This window comes from Leucoraja erinacea, chromosome 25, assembly GCF_028641065.1.
Source record: "Leucoraja erinacea ecotype New England chromosome 25, Leri_hhj_1, whole genome shotgun sequence".
Classification (NCBI taxonomy): Eukaryota; Metazoa; Chordata; class Chondrichthyes; order Rajiformes; family Rajidae; genus Leucoraja; species Leucoraja erinaceus.
This window is the reverse complement of record NC_073401.1, coordinates 26,470,985-26,493,110: the sequence shown is the minus strand read 5'-3', so window position 1 is coordinate 26,493,110 and position 22,126 is coordinate 26,470,985. Positions and strand designations below refer to the sequence as shown.

At 44.9% G+C, this 22,126-nt stretch overlaps 1 protein-coding gene and 1 long non-coding RNA gene across 3 annotated transcripts in view; both read right to left on the bottom strand.

Moving 5' to 3' along the window:
• Positions 1-8,600, bottom strand: part of LOC129709363 (rabphilin-3A-like) — a 28,599-nt gene extending 19,999 nt beyond the window's left edge. The window contains exons 1-3 of the mRNA XM_055655662.1: positions 8,279-8,600; positions 6,541-6,579; positions 5,090-5,257 (exon numbers count right to left, since the gene is read on the bottom strand). Of these exons, the coding sequence (XP_055511637.1) occupies positions 5,090-5,257; positions 6,541-6,579; positions 8,279-8,281 (210 nt within the window). The 5' untranslated portion in view covers positions 8,282-8,600. The remainder of the gene's footprint in view (positions 1-5,089; positions 5,258-6,540; positions 6,580-8,278) is intronic.
• Positions 8,601-12,466: 3,866 nt separating this feature from the next.
• On the bottom strand, positions 12,467-19,812 carry LOC129709163 (uncharacterized). Of its 2 annotated transcripts, none has more exons than XR_008725472.1 (2): positions 19,235-19,812; positions 12,467-14,563 (listed from the first exon to the last, which is right to left on the bottom strand). It is a non-coding gene; the product is annotated as an uncharacterized LOC129709163 (long non-coding RNA). The 2 variants fall into 2 exon arrangements; XR_008725471.1 differs by lacking the exon at positions 19,235-19,812 and adding an exon at positions 15,453-16,085.
• Between the last annotated feature and the right edge of the window lie 2,314 nt (positions 19,813-22,126).

The window sequence follows — 22,126 nt, the reverse complement described above, 5'->3', positions numbered from 1 at the left end:
GATCATCCAACTCAGTATCCCTTACCTGCCTTCTCTCCATACCCTATGATCCCCTTGGCCACAAGGGCCACATCTAACTCCCTCTTAAATATAGCCAATGAACTGGCCTCAACTACCCTCTGTGGCAGAGAGTTCCAGAGATTCACCACTCTCTGTGTGAAAAAAGTTCTCCTCATCTCGGTTTTAAAGGATTTCCCCTTTATCCTTAAGCTGTGACCCCTTGTCCTGGACTTCCCTAACATCGGGAACAATCTTCCTGCATCTAGCCTGTCCAACCCCTTAAGAATTTTGTAAGTTTCTATAAGATCCCCTCTCAATCTTCTAAATTCTAGAGAGTATAAAACAAGTCTATCCAGTCTTTCTTCATAAGACAGTCCTGACATCCCAGGAATCAGTCTGGTGAACCTTCTCTGCACTCCCTCTATGGCAAGAATGTCTTTCCTCAGATTTGGAGAACAAAACTGCACGCAATACTCCAGGTGTGGTCTCACCAAGACACTGTACAACTGCAGTAGAACCTCCCTGCTCCTATACTCAAATCCTCTTGCTATGAAAGCCAACATACCATTCGCTTTCTTTACTGCCTGCTGCACCTGCATGCCTACCTTCAATGACTGGTGTACCATGACACCCAGGTCTCGCTGCATCTCCCCCTTTCCCAATCGGCCACCGTTTAGATAATAATCTGCTTTCCCGTTTTTGCCACCAAAATGGATAACCTCACATTTATCCACATTAAGCTGCATCTGCCAAACATTTGCCCACTCACCCAGCCTATCCAAGTCACCTTGCAGTCTCCTAGCATCCTCCTCACACCTAACACTGCCCCCCAGCTTAGTGTCATCCGCAAACTTGGAGATATTGCCTTCAATTCCCTCATCCAGATCATTAATATATATTGTAAATAGCTGGGGTCCCAGTACTGAGCCTTGCGGTACCCCACTAGTCACTGCCTGCCATTGTGAAAAGGACCCGTTTACTCCTACTCTTTGCTTCCTGTTTGCCAGCCAGTTCTCTATCCACATCAATACTGAACCCTCAATGCCATGTGCTTTAAGTTTGTATACTAATCTCTTATGTGGGACCTTGTCGAAAGCCTTCTGGAAGTCCAGATACACCACATCCACTGGTTCTCCCCCATCCACGCTACTAGTTACATCCTCGAATAATTCTATAAGATTCGTCAGACATGATTTACCTTTCGTAAATCCATGCTGACTTTGTCCAATGATTTCACCACTTTCCAAATGTGCTGCTATCCCATCTTTAATAACTGACTCTAGCAGTTTCCCCACTACCGATGTTAGGCTAACTGGTCTGTAATTCCCCGTTTTCTCTCTCCCTCCCTTCTTAAAAAGTGGGGTTACGTTTGCTACCCGCCAATCCTCTGGAACTACTCCAGAATCTAAAGAGTTTTGAAAGATTATTACTAATGCATCCACTATTTCTGGAGCTACTTCCTTAAGTACTCTGGGATGCAGCCTATCTGGCGCTGGGGATTTATCGGCCTTTAATCCATTCAATTTACCCAACACCACTTCCCGACTAACCTGGATTTCACTCAATTCCTCCACCTCCTTTGACCCGCGGGCCCCTGCTATTTCCGGCAGATCATTTATGTCTTCCTTAGTGAAGACGGAACCAAAGTAGTTATTCAATTGGTCCGCCATATCCTGGTTCCCCATGATCAACTCTCCTGTTTCTGACTGCAAGGGACCTACATTTGTTTTAACTAATCTCTTTCTTTTCACATATCTATAAAAACTTTTGCAGTCAGTTTTTATGTTCCCTGCCAGTTTTCTTTCATAATCCATTTTTCCTTTCCTAATTAAGCCCTTCGTCCTCCTCTGCTGGTCTCTGAATTTCTCCCAGTCCTCCGGTATGCTGCTTTTTCTGGCTAGTTTGTACGCATCATCCTTTGCTTTGATACTATCCCTGATTTCCCTTGTTATCCATGGATGCACTACCTTCCCTGATTTATTCTTTTGCCAAACTGGGATGAACAATTTTTGTAGTTCATCCATGCAGTCTTTAAATGCCTTCCATTACATATCCACCGTCAACCCTTTTAGAATTAATTGCCAGTCAATCTTGGCCAATTCACGTCTCATACCCTCAAAGTTACCTTTCTTTAAGTTCAAAACCATTGTTTCTGAATTAACAATGTCACTCTCCATCCTAATGAAGAACTCAACCATAACCCTTTCCAGTTCTGCATCATCATGTCTTGTGAAAATTACTGGCACAGGAATGATGTCCTTAGTCCATAGGCTATTTTATTCCAAAATACCCTAATCTTACCATAGGAAGGACATGCAGATGCTGGTTTACACTGAAGGTGACACAAAATGCTGGAGTAACTCAGTGGATCAAGCAGCATGTTGTTTAAGAAGGAACTGCAGATGCTGGAAAATCGAAGGTACACAAAAATGCTGGAGAAACTCAGCGGGTGCAGCAGCATCTATGGAGCAAAGGAAATAGGCAACGTTTCACGTTTCGGGTTGAGACCGTTCTTCAGCCTGAGAGTCAGGAGAAGGAAAGGTTCAAAGCTGAATCGGCACAGGTGACCAAGGAAAGGTGGAGCCCACAATGGTTCATTGTTGGCCTATTCATGCTCCTTACTAGTGTTTCTACTAGTACGTCTCCTTGCACTGACCTGGGACAATTCATATCAAATGAGAAGAGTGGAATTGGGCCCCATATCTGAGGAGGGAGTAGGAGAGGGTTGGAGAGTCCAGAGGAGGGTTATGAGAATGATCCCAGCGATGAATGGGTTAATGTATGACAACCATTTGATGGCTCTAGGCCTGTACTCACTGGAGGTTTGAAGAATGAGGGGTGACCTCACTGAAACTTACAGGGAAAGGCCTAGAATGAGTAGATATGAAGAGGATGTTTCCACTAGTGGGTGAGTCTAGGACCAGAAGGCACAGCCTCGAATAAAAGGACGTACCTTTTGTAAGGAGATGATGAGGAATTTCTGTAGTCAGAAGGTGGTGAATCTGTGGAATTCATTGTGGCAGACGGCTATGGAAGCTGTCAATGGGCATTGAGAGGCCCAGAGGGGTGTCCATGATTATCACTGGGATTTTTATCAAATTGAACAGACAGGAGGAGGTACATATTGGAGAACGCAGAGACACAACCAGAAATTTCCAATGATTTACATCAGCCCTTTCTAATGCCCATCAAACATTGTTATCCTCAACATTAATCTAGACGGCTAAAGACTACAAATGAAGGAGATGGGTCTGTGCTACTTGGTGGGAGGATTAAAAGAGAGGCAACAATTGTTTTTCACCCAACTGATGAAGGAGGACACAAAAGGGGGTGGCACAGTGCCACAGCAGTAGAGTTGCTGCCTTACAGCAACCCGGGTTCGATCCAGACTACGGGTGTGTTTGTGGGAAGTTTGTACGTTCTCCCTGTGACCACATGGGTTTCCTCTGGGTCCTCCGGTTTCTTCCCACACTCCAAAGACGTACAGGTTTGTAGTTTAATTGGTGTTAGTAAAAATTGAAAATTGTTCCCAGTGTGTATGATAGTGCTAGTGTAAGGGGGTGATCATTGGTTGGTGCGGACTCAGTGGGATGAAGAGCTTGTTCCAGTGCTGTATCTCTAAAATCTAAAGTAAATGCTGGAGGAACTCAGCGGGTTAGGCAGCATTTCTGGAGAACATGCTTAGGTGACGTTTTAGGTCGGGATCCTTCTTCAGACTGATTATCGTGTGGGGGGTGCGCGGGAGAAAGCTAGAAGTGGAATTCACTGCCTGAAAGGAAGATGGAAGCAGAAATCCTTCATAAAGTACCAAAGGAGAAGCTTGTGAAGAGTTAAGGGCCTGTCCCACTTGGCCGTCATTTACGCGACAGGCCGGTAGTGACTGACTCGCGACGGTGGCGCGCGTCATCGTGCGTCTTCATCCGTCAGCACAGCCGTCTGGAACGTATGATATCATTTGAATACCCAGTTTATCATATTTATGGTGATTTTCTAAAATGTTCCAGTTTCTTGAGTGGTGCTAGCAATTGGAAAACTGCTCCATGCGACCTTCCCGCGCGGCCCACATGTTACCCATGCGTCTCAACGCAACGACGAGGTCGCGTAAATAGCGCGCAAATGACGGCCAAGTGGGACAGGCCCTGAAGTCAAGCAATGAACAAAGAGGAAGTAACTAAATACTGGCACTTTATACTGTCACTGCAGTGCCACTTTGCATGATCTGTGTTCCTTCTCTGTGTACATTATAAACATACAATGGAGACACAGCACTTTGTATTTTGTTTTATAAACGTACTAATTAGGATCAGGAGATAAATTGCTGCATTAAATCAGCAGGTCAGGAACATTTATGGAGAACATGGATAGGTGACATTTTGGGGTGGAACGCCTTTTCAGACTGGGTGTTGGGTGAGATGGGAGGAGAAGATTCACCTCCCTCTTTAGTCAGATAGTGGTGAATCTGTGGTATTCATTGCCACGGACGGCTGTGGAGGCCAAGGCATTGGATATTTTTAAAGCGAAGATTGATGTCCTTGATTAGTAAGTGTGTAAAAGGTTACGGAGAGAAGGCAGGAGACTGGGGTTGAGAGGAAAAGATAAATCAGCCATGATTGAATGGCAGAGTACACTCGATGGGAAGAATGGCCTAATTCTGCTCCTACAACTTATGAACATAAGACAGCTGGGAGAGGGGGTGGGCAGGTCCAAGTCTGTTGAGGAGCAGGAGAAGGCTCCTCTACCCCTCAGGCCCATTCAATAAGACCAAGGTTGTAAGGGCACAAAGTGCTGGAGTAAATCAGCAGGTCAGGAAGAATCACTCGAGAACAAGGATAGGTGACACTTTGGGTCGAGACCTTTCTTCTGACTGATTATAGGGGGGAGAAGATAGCTGGAAGAGGGGACTGGTGGTCAAAGCAAGATCAAGCAGATGGAGGAGACCAAAGCTGATCCTGCCCACCCTATATAGAAAAAGAAAGAATGGCTGGATATGAAAGGTGCAGGGAGTGAGAGAAGGAAATAATGCGAGACACGATAGGCACTAAAGGAGGGAAAGGTGGAGTGTTGGAAGGGTACTTCAGGTGAGACTGACCTGCTGGGCTCCTGTTGCTGCTTCCCTCCATGTCACCGCTGTACCCGTCCTGACCCTCACCTCCTCCGCATTCACTGCCTGCCACCATGCGTGGCTCTGCCGGCCAGGCTCCTGAAGAAGTGTAGCTGGGAGCACCGCGGCCTGCAGGCCCAGGCTCGACTTCCATGCCTGAGGAGAGAGCAGCCGCAGTAAACAAAATCATCAGGGGAATCAATCGGGTAGACGCACAGAGGCTCTTGCCCAAAGAAGGGGAATCGAGAACCAGAGATCATAGGTTTAAGGTGAGGGAGGAAGGAGTTAATAGAGCTAGAGTTTAGTTTAGAGATACAGTAACAGGCCCTTCAACCCACTGAGATCACACCGACCAGCGATTCCCGAACACTAACATTATCTACACACTCTGGACAATTTCCAATTAACCCATAAACCTGTACGTCCTTGGAGCATTGGAGGAAACTGGAACACCAGTGGAAAACCCACGCGGTCACGGGGAGAACGTATAAACTCCCTACAGACAGCGCCCAAAGTCAGGATCGAACCTGGGTCTTTGGCGCTGTAAAGCAGCAACTCTACTGCTGCGCCACCATGCTGCCCTTGGCCCTGAGGCAACATTTTTGCATAATGGGTGGTGAGTATATGAAACGAGCTGCCGGAGGAGGTTGTTGAGGCATATATTATCGTAACGTTTATGAAACATTTAGACAGGTACATGGATAGGATAAGTTTAGAGAGATATGGGCCAAATACAGGCAGGTGGGACAAGTGTAGATGGGACTTGTTGGTCGGCGTGTGCAAGTTGGGTCGAGGCGCCTGATTCCACGCTGTAACTTCTAATTCCAAGATTCTATCCTCTTTAGATCCGTAGAATTTATTCATGACTCCAGAATCTTTTGAAAAATGTCACCAGCTCAGGCTTCGGGCAGCCCGGTGTGGCAGCGGTAGAGCTGTTACCTTATAGGGACAGAGACACGGGTTTAATCCTGACCCGTGCTATCTCTTAGGAGTTTGTATTTTCTCCTTGTGACTGCCTGAGCTTTCTCCGGGTTCTCTGGTTTCTGTCCACATTCCAAAAACATGTAGGTTGAGGTGAATTGGCTTCTGTAAATTGTCCATAGTGTGTAGGATAGAACAAGTGTATGGGTGATCATTGGTCGACATGGACCCGGTGGGGAAAGGTCCTGTTCCACGATTATATCTCCAAAACTAAAACAAATTCACTGCCATCTCTGGGACTCTACTCAGCAAGTCATTTAAAAACTGATCAGGAAAATATTAGAAATAAAGAACTGCAGATGTTGGTTTATCTCCAGAGATACAAACTGTCCCGCTGAGTTACTCCAGCATTTTGGGTCTATCAGAAAAATATTCAAATATTCCCTGATTCCCCCCTCCCCCCCGAAATATAATGTCACCCTTACCAAGACCAGTGTAGGGTGGATCGGGAAAATTACCTGACTTTCCGCGGATTCCTCCCTTCTCATCCGTATCTCCTGTGCAACATAGAACAACAAGACATCAACTGAGTGCCAACCGTGCCAGGGATTTGAGGAGGGGTGATGTGGATGTGTGTGAAGGATGCAGGAGGGAGAAACGTACTCAGGCACTTGTACCTGAAATGGACCCTCATTTATTATTTTGGAAAGATCCCTCACTCCCCACCCCTTCAGGTTTTTTCCAAATCCTTCAGGATGAAAATTTAGAGGTAATAATAATTAAGATAATAATAATTGCCTTAGGTAAATATCTACATCTTGCAGTTTCATTGGACATAATTTGTTTGTGCGGAAATTGGATAGCATGTAAAATGTGTTGGAAGGAACTGCCGATGCTGGTTTAAATCTTCATTCTGAAGAAGGGTCTCGACCCGACACGTCACCCATTCCTTCTCTCCAGAGATGCTGCCTGCCCCGCTGAGTTACTCCAGAATTTGTGTCTACATACAATAGTCCTACCTGCCTGATAGTTTCAAGAGACTCTGTGTGTCTACCCAATCTATTCACCTCTACAAGATCACTCCTTATCCTCCTGCGCTCCAAGGTGAAGGGCCCAATTCTCCAAAAAGGAGTAACTGAACAAGATGTTACTTGAAAGTGACGTTGTTGAAGTCTTGATCAATGTGATTGGGTTGAGGAGATAGAATTCAGGAGTAAGCAACGAGCTTGTGCTGTGTTCAGTTAGACTTACCATGCTCGGCTGGGGCACCACCTTCAGCTTGATCTGCAGAACTGCAGATTCATGGGCCAACGGTGAAGAAAACAAGGTTGGTGACCAAGCCATTGATTGATTAAATTTAGGGCATCATGGTGGTGCAGCTGTAAAGTTACTGCCTCACAGCTCCACAGACCTTGGTTTGATCCTCATTATGGATTTGTACATTCTCCCTGTGATCGTGAGGGTTTTCTCCAGGTGCCCCAGTTTCCTCCCACATCCCAAAGAAGTGAAGGTTACACAAAAAAGCTGGAGAAACTCAACGGGTGCAGCAGCATCTATGGAGCAAAGGAAATAGGCAACGTTTCGGGCCGAAACCCTTCTTCAGACTGATCGGGGGCGGCAGCAGGAAGCAAGGAGCCGGCGATCAAATTGAAGCTAGAAATGTACGAGCCTCCGTGTTCCATCAGCTTCACTGACAACATGAAGCTTGCTGAAGAAAGCAACATGTGCATTTTATTTATTTAATTGAGAGAAGCTTCATGGACTTGGTGCTGAGGAAACTGCTTTTACGCAGTTGTATATTGCTTTCAGTATCAACCTCGAGAACACAAAGTGTCATGCCTTGGTGACGGACTATTACCTTCTAGGTTTAGCTGTGTGTAATGAATTGTTCTGTCCCTGTGTGAGAAGATTTCCAGGGAGTGCAGTGGTCTTTAGCAGTGAGTTTAGTTGGTGAGTGGGTACCTGTCAACGCTAAGGAACGAAGGACATCAACAAGGCTCGGTGAAACGGTGTTGCCTCTGGGATTATTTATGGAAAGTTATATTTAAAACAATCGTGCAACATGAGTAGGTGGAATGAAGGCCTTTTGACGTGCGTCGTGGATAAGAACCGCAGTTGTCACCGTGACTGGTCCCAGTCCCTGTGCTGAATTCTTAATAATTTGCCGTGGGACCTGCTCCAAAGAAGAGAACCTACAATCCAAAGATATAACTAATTTCCCACGCAGTGTACATGAAGCAGAATTGTATGACTCACCATTCCATTACAGAAGCCTTTGTGAAAATGCTTTAAGAACTCTATCGGTGACTGGCGATCACTAATGCCTAATTCCTCCTGCTGCTTCTGAACGGTGCCTCCAATGCCACCGTGCGCGATGGTTTAGAAGTGTTCTTGCCGACAATCACTAGCCAAAGCGATCTCATTGAAGATCCGAACTTTAACGTTAACAGGAGTATCCACATCTACTGGTTTCAACACGGTTACACAAAAAAGCTGGAGAAACTCAGCGGGTGCAGCAGCATCTATGGAGCGAAGGAAATAGGCAACGTTTCGGGCCGAAACCCTTCTTCAGACTGATCGGGGGCGGGGGTGGGTGGGGACAAGAAAGGGAAAAGGAGGAGTAGCCAGAAGGCTGGGGGATGGGAGGAGACAGCAGGGGCGCTGAGGAAGGGAAGGAGACAGCAAGGACTAACAAAATTGGGAGAATTCGATGTTCATGCCCCGGGGTGCAGACTCCCCAAACGGAATATGAGGTGCTGTTCCTCCAATTTCCGGCGCTGCTCGCTGTGGCCATGGAGGAGACCCAGGACAGAGAGGTCGGAGACGGAGTGGGAGGGGGAGTTGAAGTGCTGAGCCACCGGGAGGTCAGCTTGGTTATTGCGGACCGAGCGGAGGTGTTCGGCGAAACGATCGCCCAACCTCCGCTTGGTCTCACCGATATAGATCTGCTGACATCTAGAGCAGCGGACGCAATAGATGAGGTTGGAAGAGATGCAGGTAAACCTCTGTCGCACCTGGAACGATTGCTTGGGTCCTTGAACGGAGTCGAGGGGGGAGGTAAAGGGACAAGTGTTGCATCTCTTGCGGTTGCAAGGGAAAGTGCCCGGGGAGGGGATGGACCGAGAGGGAAGGGAAGAATTGACAAGGGAGTTATGGAGGGAGCGGTCTTTGTGGAAGGCAGATATGGGGGGAGATGGGAAGATGTGGCGAGTAGTGGGGTCACGTTGGAGGTGGCGAAACTGACGGAGGATTACTTTTTGTATGTGACGGCTGGTGGGGTGAAAGGTGAGGACTAGGGGGACTCGGCCCTTGTTGCGAGTGCGGGGATGGGGAGAGAGAGCAGTGTTGCGGGGTATGGAAGAGACCCTGGTGCGAGCCTCATTTATGGTGGAGGAGGGGAACCCCCGTTCCCTGAATAGTGAGGACATTTCAGATGTCCTGGTGTGGAACGCCTCATCCGTGGAGCAGATGCGGCGTAGACGGAGGAATTGGGAGTAGGGGATGGAGTCCTTACAGGAAGCAGGGTGGGAAGAAGTGTAGTCCAGATAGCCATGGGAGTCAGTGGGTTTATAGTATATGTCGGTTAGAAGTCTATCACCTGCAATGGAGATAGTGAGGTCAAGGAATGGTAGGGAAGTGTCGGAAATGGTCCAGGTGTATTTGAGTGCCGGATGGAAGTTAGTGGTGAAGTGGATGAAGTCAGTCAGTTGTGTGCGGGTAAATACTGGTTTCAACACTCCTGGAAGCGCTGCAGATCTGCATCTCCACTGCTAGAGGGTGAAGTGTTTGGTTCGGAATGACACAGCCTGCTGAGCACTAGAGAATAAAAGGAAGTGCCTTTGGAAAGGTGATCAGAAGGAATTTATTTAGTTAGCTGGTGATGAATCTGTGGAATTCATTGCCACAGACGGCTGTGGAGGCCAAGTCGATGGATATTTTTTAGGCGATTAACAGAGTCTTGATTAGTAAGGGTGTCAGAGATTATGGGGCGAAGGCAGGAGAATGGGGTTCGAGAGGGAGCGCTGGATCAGCCATGATTGGATGGAGGAGTAGACTTGATGGGCCGAATGGCCTAATTCTGCTCCTAGAAAATATGAACGACGCCCAGTGAATTGGTGCTCAGTAGGGAATTAACACCTTGATGGGAATGTGTTTGAAGCTGGTTAACAAAGATTGAACTTTTCCTGCATCTGGGAGAATGTGAGGCCTTTAATTACACCCTTCACACTGCTCTGATAGCTTATTTACCATAACCTTTTTTTTTTTGTAATGAAATCCATTCTTCTGCAATTTACAAATGGATTTCTGATGCGTGACAGAAAATGGTGAACATTAATTAAAATCAGGCTGAACATGCATCTTCAGAAAATCAAATGAGATTTGCGTCTAATTTTAACCAGAAACCATAATGTGTTTGTTGTAATTGTGTAAACTACAATATTTTAGTTTCCAATCCAATGTTGTTTTATCTGAGACTATGATATATATTGGCACGAGTATACCCTTAAATGTATAAAATAAAAAAATGGTGCAGCACAGTGGCACAGAGGTAGTATTGCCACCTTACAACACCGGAGACCCGGGTTTGATCTTGACTTTGTATGATCTACCAGTGACTGCGTGGGTTTTCTCTGGGTGCTCCGGTTTCCTGCCACACTCCAAAGACGTACAAGTTTGTAGGTTAATTAGCTTCTGTATATTGTCCCTATTGTGTAGGATAGTACTGGTAAATGGGGTGATCGCTGTTTGCTGCAGACTCTGGGCCGAAGGGCCTGTTTCCACACTATCTTTTATTTAGTATCTTTAAAGTATACAAAAAGAAACAGAAGAGACTGGAAATGCTCAGCGGGTCAGGCAGCATCTGGGGAGGGAAAAACACGAAGCTAACATTTTGATTTGCTAACGTTCGAGTTTAGTTTAGTTTATTGTCATGTGTGATGAGGTACAGTGAAAAGCTATCCATGTCCCTGTCCAAATGTTATTTAAATGCTGTGAGATTGAAAGGTTCTTGAATAGGAAGAGCATCAAAGGTTGCAGGGAAAAGGCAAGAGTGGGGTTGAGTGGAAAATTAGATCAGCCCTGATTGAATGGCGTAGGCTGAATGGCCTATTTCCGATGTCTTATGGTCTTATTATACAGTGCTTTCATACATTGCAGGGAAATGGTCCTTGTTTAAGCTCTGCTCTGCCCGAGGGGATTAAAAAAAGATGAGCAGATTCCCTGAGAGAATAGCCCGAACTCCCTCCAACATGGTGTGAGAATGACCATCCTCCTTCCATTCCTTCACATACCTCGAGTTTTAATGTGTAGGAAGGAGCTGCATATGCTAGTTTAAATCGAAGATAGACGCACAAAAAGCTGGAGTAACTCCGCGGGACTGGCAGCATCTCTGGAGAGAAAGAATGGGTGACGTTTCGGATTGAGATCCTTCAGAATGTTCAGAAATCCTGAAATATCACCCATTCCGTTTCTCCAGAGAGGCTGCCTGTCCTTACTCCAGCTTTTTGTGTCTATCCAGTTTTAATGTTGAATATATGGTATCTCATTTTATATTTGGATTAGGTCAATTCCTCCAGAGACCTCATCACAGCACAATAATGGATCTAATGTAGGCTATTCCTAAATTGGTTCCTCAATTTGGTAAACTATCTCTGATACACTCCATGAGTCTTCACTTTGCCCTTTACCTGTTGCTTTGACTTGCCTGATATATATGTCAAAGTCCGCCGTGAATGATCACTATAATACTCTTTCAGCCATGCATAAGTGAACAGTGGAGCAGGCCAAAGATATATATTTTTTGTCCTATATTTTCGGTTGTAACTCTGTTATCTGCACATCAATTTTTTCTTTTCATTTACATTATTCATCCAGCACCTTGTGTCTTTTTTTTGTAAAGCTGTGCCAGTACTGAAATGGAGAAACAAGGAACGGCAGATGCTGCTTTATGAAAAAAAGATGCAAAGTGCTGGAGTAATTCAGTGGGTCAGGCAGCATCTTGGGAGAACATGGATAGGTGACAATTCAGATTTTGAGTCTCAAAAAGGGTACCAACCCGAAAGGTCATCTATCCACTTTCTCCAAAGATGCTGCCTGACCCGCTGAGTTACTCCAGCACCAAACTAAATCTCTTCCGCCTGCACGTGATCCATATCCTTCCATTCCCTGCATATCCATGTGCCAATCCAAAGCCACTATCGTATCTGACTCCACCATCAACCCGGTCAGTCACTTATCCACATTCGCCAGAGATGCTGCCTGACCTGCTGAGTTACTCCAGCACTTTGTGCCCGCTTGTACTGACTTAGTTAATCCATTTAAATCTTCATGAGGGTTTTCCGATGACCATCAGCGAACCCCATACAACTAACGTCAGAAGCTGTGCCTTAACAGAACCGAAAAGCTAGTGTGAGATTCAAAAATCACAAATGCTCTTGAGACAAATTCAGACAAAGAAGTGTTTTTATTAATTTCATATTCTGCAGAATAGGTGTCTCTCCTCTGATGTCCCCTGGAGGCACAAAGAAAATGGAGATGCTTTCTATCTTTATACCCTTCTTCACTGTGGTCACTACCTCAGGTCTCCCCATCGAGTTTCGTCCAATCATAACATAAAGCCCACATTCACACGAGAAAGTCCAGGAATGTCTCGGACCATTTCCTGACGTCAAGACTCCCAAGGCCTTCTGCTGAAGTTGTTATCTGTTTGCTACTTTTTATCTAGAATTTCTCTCTGTTCTGTATATTGTTACTTTATTCTACTAGCAGTCTGGCTTCTGCGGATAAGCTCATTTCTTTCTAAGTTATATTTTTCAGAGTTCTAGTATAATTCAATCATCCCTATTAACCCTTCTCTCACAATCCACCATTTTTCTTTTTGCTACGCATCTTTTGAATTATACTATATCTTCCTTTTCTAGTGCTAGCAGCAGATTCTTCGCCTCCCTATCCTCCTCTCGCTAGTCATACTGTGTTCTGAAGGCCAGCGCTGGGAATAATACAACATCCGAATAGGCACAAAGTCAATGGTTCCTTCCCTTCACGCACAGTCTACGGGCTGATATTGTCTGGTGGGGCCTCCACAGGACCCTTAAATCGGTTTGCGTGTGTCCACCCTTTTTCTTTTGTTCGTACTGCTGTCTCGGTGATTAATAACACAAGGTAGGGTCCAGTCCACTTTGGTTGCAGCTTTTCTTCCTTCCATGATTTTACAAGATCCCAGTTCTCTGCTTTCACAGAATGGATTGGCAAGTCGAGATGGGGACTCTGTGCCAACAGCTCCTTGGTTTTTAATTCTGTAATAGAATGAGATACTGCCAGTAAACAGTTCCTTAAGAAAACATCATTACCATGGTGGGTATTCCTTCTCTTTCCCAAATAATAAAAACCTAACTTGTTCAACCTTTCTCTGTATCTTAGTTGCTGAAACCCAGTCAACATTCTAATTGATCTCCTCTGTACTCTCTATTTTAACCTTTTTCCTATAATTATGCCTACCAAAATTATGCACCATACTCCACAATTGACCTCACCAATACCTTGTACAATTTAACATTACAACCCAACTTCTATACACAATGCTCTGATTTATAAAGGCCAACACACCAAAATCTTTCTTTACCATCCTTTCTACACGAGATTCCACCTTCAGGGAATTATACACAGTTGTTCCTAGATCCCTCTGTTCAACTTCATTCCTCAATTCACAATCATTTACCATGTAAGTCTAATTTGAATTTGTCCTGCCAAGTTGTATCACCTCACACTTATCAACATTAAATCCATCTGTCATGTTTCAACCCAGTCTTCCAAATGACTTAAATCTCTCTGTACATTTTTAAAAATCTACTTAATTATTCACAACACCACATATCTTAGTATTATCTACATACTTCTTAATCTATCTTACCACACCAACATCCATATTATTGATTCACATGACAAACAACAGTGGTCCCAACACACATCCCTGAGGTACCCCTCTAGTCATTGACCTCCAATCTGATAAACATCCATCCACCATTACTCTCTGACATTTCCCAACAGTCACTTTTAATCCATCTTGCTATTCCTGACTAACCACTTCTTAACCAACCTTATTTCCTTTATTGAACCTTGTCAAAGGCCTTACTGAAGTTCACCACTTTAACCTCATCAATTTTCCTAATAACCTCTTTTAAGAAAAATCATGATTAGTCAAATGTCACAATCACAAATCCATGCTAATTCTTCCTAATCCTACCCTATTTGTCCAAATTCCTATAATATTCTCTTTAGTATCCTTTCCATTATTTCCCACCACTGATGTCAAACAAGTTCTTGTTAAAACTCTACTCTTCTTTGTCCTCCTGTTCAATTACCTCAGGGCTATTGTCTATTCGTACCTGTGGGCCAGCCCTCATGTAATTATTGAAATCGTACTAGGTATCTCAACCTTCTAAACGAACATCGGTCGGTGATTTAGAAAACTCATACATACACCTTGTCTTCAGGTTTAAAGGGTCCTTCTTCCTGGTCCATCTCCGACAGCTTTTACTTTACCTGTTCATAAATAGACTTGTATATCATTATTAACTGTTTCATATACTTTTTAAATTCTAATCGGTAACTGTTCCAAACTCGGTCCCTTGCAGGAACTTCTCCATTGTGTCACCTGCTGGTTAGTTTGCATGCAACATTTCTTCAGTGCCAATGGCAGAGCATTACACAAATCTTATTTATTTTAACCTTCAATGTTCCATTTATTCTTTTCATCAAATGAAAACAATCCGTTGTCAAAGCTGATTTCTGTAGGTTTACCAAACCTCTTAATTACCTTATTCAGCATAAACGACACTACAGTGCTCATACCTAAATCGATTCAGACTTACCCTGGACATCTCTTCCAGATGCTGTTTCAGCTGCTTTGTCTGCATTTTAATTTAACTTCTTTGACATGTACTTTTTCCATTTCACCATACAATTTCAAAATTCCCAATCTAGTCTGAACTATATCCTACCTTTCCCAAGGTCATCATCTGCTGTCTTATATTCTGAAGTATTTCTCTCTCTTCACTTGTGGAACAAACCAACAAATTGTCCACATCAACAAATACTTTCTAAGGGTATACCATATAACCATATATCGAACCTGCCACCACCACCTTCACTGGAAGCTCATTCCACACAGCTACCACTCTCTGAGTAAAGAAGTTCCCCCTCAACTTTCAACTCTGCCTTTCCCATCTAATTAAAAAAACCTACCTCATCCTGGCCTTTCTTGACATCCTCCCTTAAATCCCTTTCTCTCTCTTGGGGACCCCAGTCCAGTTAGGGCTTATAATCTCCAGATTAATTTCACTCCTGATAGGACTTTGAGGAAAAGTTCCCCAAGACATGTATTATTGGCATGTAATTCTCTGGCCCCGCTTGGTTCCCTCATAGGACTCACTTGTGTCAGTTCATCACTTATTTCAGTCTTTTCAACCAGGGGCCTTGTTCATTGACATTGACCGCAGAGACCAACTGTTTGCTGAATCGGGGGTTGGAAATAAATGACAATCCCACCACCTCCTTCAATTCTGCTTGACTTTAAGAAGAATGACTTCCACCACAATAGTTCATAATATAATGTCCACATGCCTTCTTTTTCTTGTTCATTTTCAACTCTCCACCTTTTCATTCCCCTTTGTTCCTTGGGGTTCACCTTAAGTGGGTAACATTTGCTGAGGGACCTGCATACCCTCGGTCATGACGGCATCCAACCTGAAGATGGCGCTGTAGCCGGTAAGTTTGTGAGCGGCGGCCATGTTTGTAGTCTTTTGTCGGCCCGGTTGTAACAATTTACATCATCTTTATCTGACACTTAGTGGTTCCCACTACTTTTACCAATGGTGCCTTCAAATCTTTCATGGCCAATAATCATCCCACGTTCTCCTCCTCCAAAGCCCTAATCCATTTCCTTCCCCATCAGGGATATAGGGTGAAGCATTTTTATTTATTATTTATTTTAATTTTTTTTTTTTTAGCCCTCTCAGTTTATGGGTGCCCCAAGGGATAATCTGTCATCCTGTCGTCTCCTACTTCTGTTCTCTCTGTCTCTCTCTCTGTCTCTCTCTCTCTCTCTCTCTATCTCTCTCTCTCTCTCTCTCTCTCTCTCTCTCTCTCTCTCTCTCTCTCTCTCTCTCTCTCTCTCTCTCTCTCTCTCTCTCTCTCTCTCTCTCTCTCTCTCTCTCTCTCTCTCTCTCTCTCTCTCTCTCTCTCTCTCTCTCTCTCTCTCTCTCTCTCTCTCTCTCCTTCTCTCTCTCTCTCTCTCCCTCCCACTCTCTCCCTTTCTTTATCTCTCTTTCATCTCTCTTTCCTTTCGCTCTCTCTCTCTCCCCCCTCTCCCTCTCTCTTTCTCCTCCTCTCTCTCTCTCTCTCTCTCTCTCTCTCTCTCTCTTCTCTCTCTCTCTCTCTCTCTCCCTCTCTCTCTCTCTCTCCTCCTCTCTCTCTCTCTCTCCTTCTCTCCCCCCTCTCCTCCTCTCTCCCTCGTTCTCTCTCTCTCTCTCTCTCTTCCTCTCTCTCTTTCTCTCTTTCCCTCTCTCTCTCTCGCTCTCTCTCTTTGTCTTTCTGTGTCTCTGTCTCTCTGTCTGACTCATAGAAACATAGAAACATAGAAATTAGGTGCAGGAGTAGGCCATTCGGCCCTTCGAGCCTGCACCGCCATTCAATATGATCATGGCTGATCATCCAACTCAGTATCCTGTACCTGCCTTCTCTCCATACCCTCTGATCCCCTCAGCCACAAGGGCCACATCTAACTCCCTCTTAAATATAGCCAATGAACTGGCCTCAACTACCCTCTGTGGCAGAGAGTTCCAGAGATTCACCACTCTCTGTGTGAAAAAAAGTTCTTCTCATCTTGGTTTTAAAGGATTTCCCCCTTATCCTTAAGCTGTGACCCCTTGTCCTGGACTTCCCTAACATCGGGAACAATCTTCCTGCATTAGCCTATCCAACCCCTTAAGAATTTTGTAAGTTTCTATAAGATCCCCTCTCAATCTCCTAAATTCAATCTCCTAAATTCTAGAGAGTATAAACCAAGTCTATCCAGTCTTTCTTCATAAGACAGTCCTGACATCCCAGGAATCAGTCTGGTGAACCGTCTGTATCTCTGTGCCTGGCTCTCTCTCTCTCTCTCTCTGTCTGTATCTCTGTGTCTCGGTGTCTGTATCTCTCTCTCTCTCTGTTTCTCAACTTGAATGTCTACCATAAAACAACAAACCATAAAAGCTGGTCATGTTTCATCAATTAACTTATTTCCAATTATTTCAATCCATATTCACCATTATTTTAAATGTCCAGTTCCTAGCACTAGTAACAATTTTCCAAATTAACTTTACTGACAAGAAATCTAAAAGAACATCAAGAAACGATTAAAAGAAAATCAAAAGCTGATTTTTACAACTTCCCTTTTTCAGGTTACGAGGATACAAAGAGTTAATTGTACAGCTTGTTCGCAATCCAATTTGAACTACAGTACAAATGCTCGCCCCCGCCACTGTGTTCAATTTTACAACTTGCTCATTCCAACCTTTCATCTTACAACCATTCGTTCCAAACCGGTTTTTACATACAAATCACATTCGTTCCGTTCTTACTTCAAATAGATTATTCATTTTATATTTTCTCCCTGTCCTGCACTGTTGTCCCTGGCCTTTGCCGTCTTCTTATCTGCTAATTTCGGGAGTAACTCCTTCATCATCCTGCTCTCTCTGTTCCTTATTTGCTGTTTTTCTACTGCCTGCAACATAATCTTTACTACTTGTTTTTCACTTCTGTGAAAAGGAATTGATCTAACTGTTCTTGTCAGACCTAAAGAATCTTCAAGGAGGCTATTTAACAAACACCCTTCCCCCTCAGGGTCCTCTCCTAGGTACCTCCCTCGGGGGTCTAATTTCAACCGAACTTATCTTCCCCTTCTGCCCTTTGACTCCCCGTCCTGTTGGCCGGGTGATTTCCGTCCACCCCGGCCCCTGTCTCTCTCTCTTTCCTTTGGGTATTTTGGCCCCCTCCGGCTCTGCATTTGTCCCAACGGACTATACCTTATCATGTTGGCTCCTCCAACCCCTGGGTATTTCCTGCCCTCCAGGGTCCAGCATTTGCCCCAACGGACTATTGGGCAGAATGCGGGGATTTGGCCCACAGCCTTTTCCCCTCCCTTTTTCTAAACACCGTGTTTAATTACCTTATTTATCATCATCATATTCTTAATACCATGTTCATCATATTCTCAATACAGTGTTCATCATACCTGCCTTGCCCGTACAAGGTCTTTCCACAATCGCCCAGGAAGTACTTTATTAGTCATTGTTCCTACCTGGGTTCTGTGCACAGAAATTGCTCGATTGATTTTTCACGATTTCCAACTACTCCCACTTCTTTGCCGAGTCTCTGTGTGGTCCGGATACTACTGCTTAAACAGCTGATGGCAAGCAAGGAGTCTGAGACTGCTGAACTCAGCAAGGTGCACCTTCCCTTCGTCCGTCTACTCCCGTCAGCTGTCTAGGGTATTGGATCCCGGAACGAGCCCCCAAGTTGTGAGATTCAAAAATCACAAATGCTCTTGAGACAAATTCAGACAAAGAAGTGTTTTTATTAATTTCATATTCTGCAGAATAGGTGTCTCTCCTCTGATGTCCCCTGGAGGCACAAAGAAAATGGAGATGCTTTCTATCTTTATACCCTTCTTCACTGTGGTCACTACCTCAGGTCTCCCCATCGAGTTTCGTCCAATCATAACATAAAGCCCACATTCACACGAGAAAGTCCAGGAATGTCTCGGACCATTTCCTGACGTCAAGACTCCCAAGGCCTTCTGCTGAAGTTGTTATCTGTTTGCTACTTTTTATCTAGAATTTCTCTCTGTTCTGTATATTGTTACTTTATTCTACTAGCAGTCTGGCTTCTGCGGATAAGCTCATTTCTTTCTAAGTTATATTTTTCAGAGTTCTAGTATAATTCAATCATCCCTATTAACCCTTCTCTCACACTAGTAACCCCAGGGTCCATAAATTCTGATTCGGCTCATTTCAAATAACTGCTTCCAGCTGACCAGACAGTGGACTCATTATTTACCATGACTATAACATTTGTTCAGCACTGGGAATAAAAATTAGACAGTTAAGATAATTTAAGTGCGAGTAGAGTAAAAGCATTAAATAATTAAAACAATAATACACTCTTACTCACCAAATTGTATTCAAACACCTGTATATATCAGATAGGTTGAAGTATGTTTCCTCAGTTGAGGTACATTTTTCTTGTACATTTCAACTTTTTAGCTGATGATGGGTAATGCAAATCCCGTAAATCAGGCTTGCATTAATGATGGAAATATGGTACTGGATGCAAAGCAAGAGCAAATGCAACAAAAATCAGATGTGAGCGGTGTAGCGATTCTGCTAATGTCTCTAGTTGCTGTGAAGTCGAAATTGGTATTAAAGCAAGATATTTAGTGTATCGGAATGTCGGCATGGACTCGATAGAGCGAAGGGCCTGTTCCCGCGCCGTATTGCCTCAAGACTAGTTAACGGTGGAACGGACTCGAGGGGCCGAATGGCCGTTTAGTCCCGCGGATGACGAGGGGATCCCGGCGGTGAGGTCGGACGCGGGATGATGAGGTCGGTGGGACGGTGAGGTCGGACGCGGGATGATGAGGTTGGGACGGTGAGGTCGGACGCGGGATGATGAGGTCGGTGGGACGGTGAGGTCGGACGCGGGATGATGAGGTCGGTGGGACGGTGAGGTCGGACGCAGGGGAAGGATGATGGCGTATTGACGGCCGGTGGTGGGCCGGGCCGAGTGAGGAGAGGCGGGGCCTGGGCGGGGGCTGCACGGGGCGGGGCTGGGCGGCGGGGGCGGGACATGTGGGGGCGGGGCCTGTGGGGGCGGGGCCTGTGGGGCGGGGCCTGTGGGGCGGGGCCTGGGCGTCGGGCCGGGGCCATGCGTTGGACGGCGGGGGCGGGGCAGAGGAAGGTGTCGAGGCCTGGTGTCGCCCTTGTTGTGTTGTGATCACCCGTCCAGTGGCCGCGCCCGCGCCCACTAAAGTCTAAAATCATCCAACACTTGTGTTTGCCAACTCTTTATTTCTTTACTTTGCAGGCATTTGGAGCAGCTGGCCTCAGTGAAGACTATCCTTTAGCTCACTTTTTTGGAACGGCACGCTCGTTGCGACTTGCTGATGGTCCAGATCAAAGATCCTAGAGGATCTTTGGTCCAGATGAGGTTCATAGGAATTTTTTTTGCCAAGCATGAATTGAAACAAATAGGCTCCACAAAGAACAGCTGATTACTGGGGATGAACAGAACAATTGCCTGTGTGTTTTTTAAGCCTATACATTTCTTAAATAAAATTACAATCATGTCTGTGAAATACTTTGGATTTTCAATAACGCTGATTGTCTTTGTATTTTTACACAATCCTGCAATACTTTATTCTTTCATAGAGCAATTCAGCATGGACTCTTTTAGCGGTGCTGGCTCGAAGGGGCGAATGGCCTACTCCTGTATCTATTGTCTATTGAAACAGTTCCTTCGGCCCAACTAGCTCAGATCAATCAAGATGCCCCATCTACACTAGTCCCACCTGCCCGTTTTTGGCCCATATCCCTCTAAACCTTTCCAATCCATGGATCTGTCTAAATGTTGCTATTGCATCTGCCTCAACTACCTCCTCTGGAAGCTCGTTCCATCATCAAAGATAGAGGACCCACCATCCCCTGTGTGGAAAAGGTTGCCCCTCTGGGTTCTATTAAATCCTTCCCCTGTCACCTTATAGCTATGGTTTTTGATTCCCCTATTCTGGGTAAAAGACTCGGTGCATCAATCCTCTCTATTCCTTTCATCAAATTTAGGTAAGAAAAATCTAAAAGTAGATTGTTACTGTTTTTTCACCCTGCCGTGAGGAAGCCATTTTGTGACATAGAGTATCAAGATGATGGTTCAACAAAGTTACTGAAGGGTAAAATATGAGCTGGTTGCAATTTGCCTGATTGATTTGATGAGATTGCTGTATCATTGGTTGAATGAGAGCAAGTGAGGGATAAGTAAGATTGAGGAATATAGGACAAACACTGGCAATCGGAATTACCATCGATGGAGAATCTTGGTCGACATAGACGAGTTGGGCCGAAGGGCCTGCTTTCCATGTTTCATGACTCACTATTTTTTCTCCAATGTTTAAGAAACATGGATAGGACAGGTTTAGAAGGAAATGGGCCAAAAGCAGGCGGGTGGGGCTAGTGTAGATGGGACATATTGGTCGTTGTGGGCAAGTTGAGCCGAAGGGCCTGTTTCCACATTGTATCACTCTATGACTGTGTCCACCACAAAATCCGTATATCTTTTTAGAAAGATTAAAACATAATTATTAAAATATTTCCTGTTTTCAGTGCATCTCATTGTGTCACGATTTGTTCTTGTCTCCAAGGCATTAACGGCTTGCGTTTCATGTGCACTTCTTACCATGGTAGACACACAAAGGAGCAAGGAATGAAAGGTAGCAAAATATCTTTAGAAGTAAATCATTTTAGGTCTTGACACAAGTTTTCATTTAGGGTAGCGCAGCTGATAGACCTGCTGCCTCACAGAGCTAGAAACCCAGTTCGATTTTGGGCGGTGTCTGTGGAGTTTGCACGTCCTCCGGGTGCTTCGTGGTGTTGCCTATCACTATCCCTCCTCCCTCAACTCTGTCCAGGGACCCCGATAGCCCTTTCAGGTAATGCAGAGGTTCATTTGCACCTCCTCCAACCTCATCTGCTGTACCCATTCTCCTATAGGCGAGACCATCTAACTTCAAAGATCCTCGGCCTTCCCTTCCCAACCCTAATTGTCCTAAAAATTTCACTCATTAGTTCCACTCCTTATCACCATCTCCAAAGCCAACAATGGACCATTGTGGGCTCCACGTTTCCCTGATCTTTGCTGGTTTTGATATCTCCTTTTGCATACCTTTCATTCATTTGTTCTCTGTACCTCTTCATATTTCCAGTTTCCTTCTCCCCTGACTCTCAGTCTGAAGAAGGGGCTTGACCCGAATCACCTATTCCATGTTCTCCAGAGATTCCATGTTCTCCAGTCTGA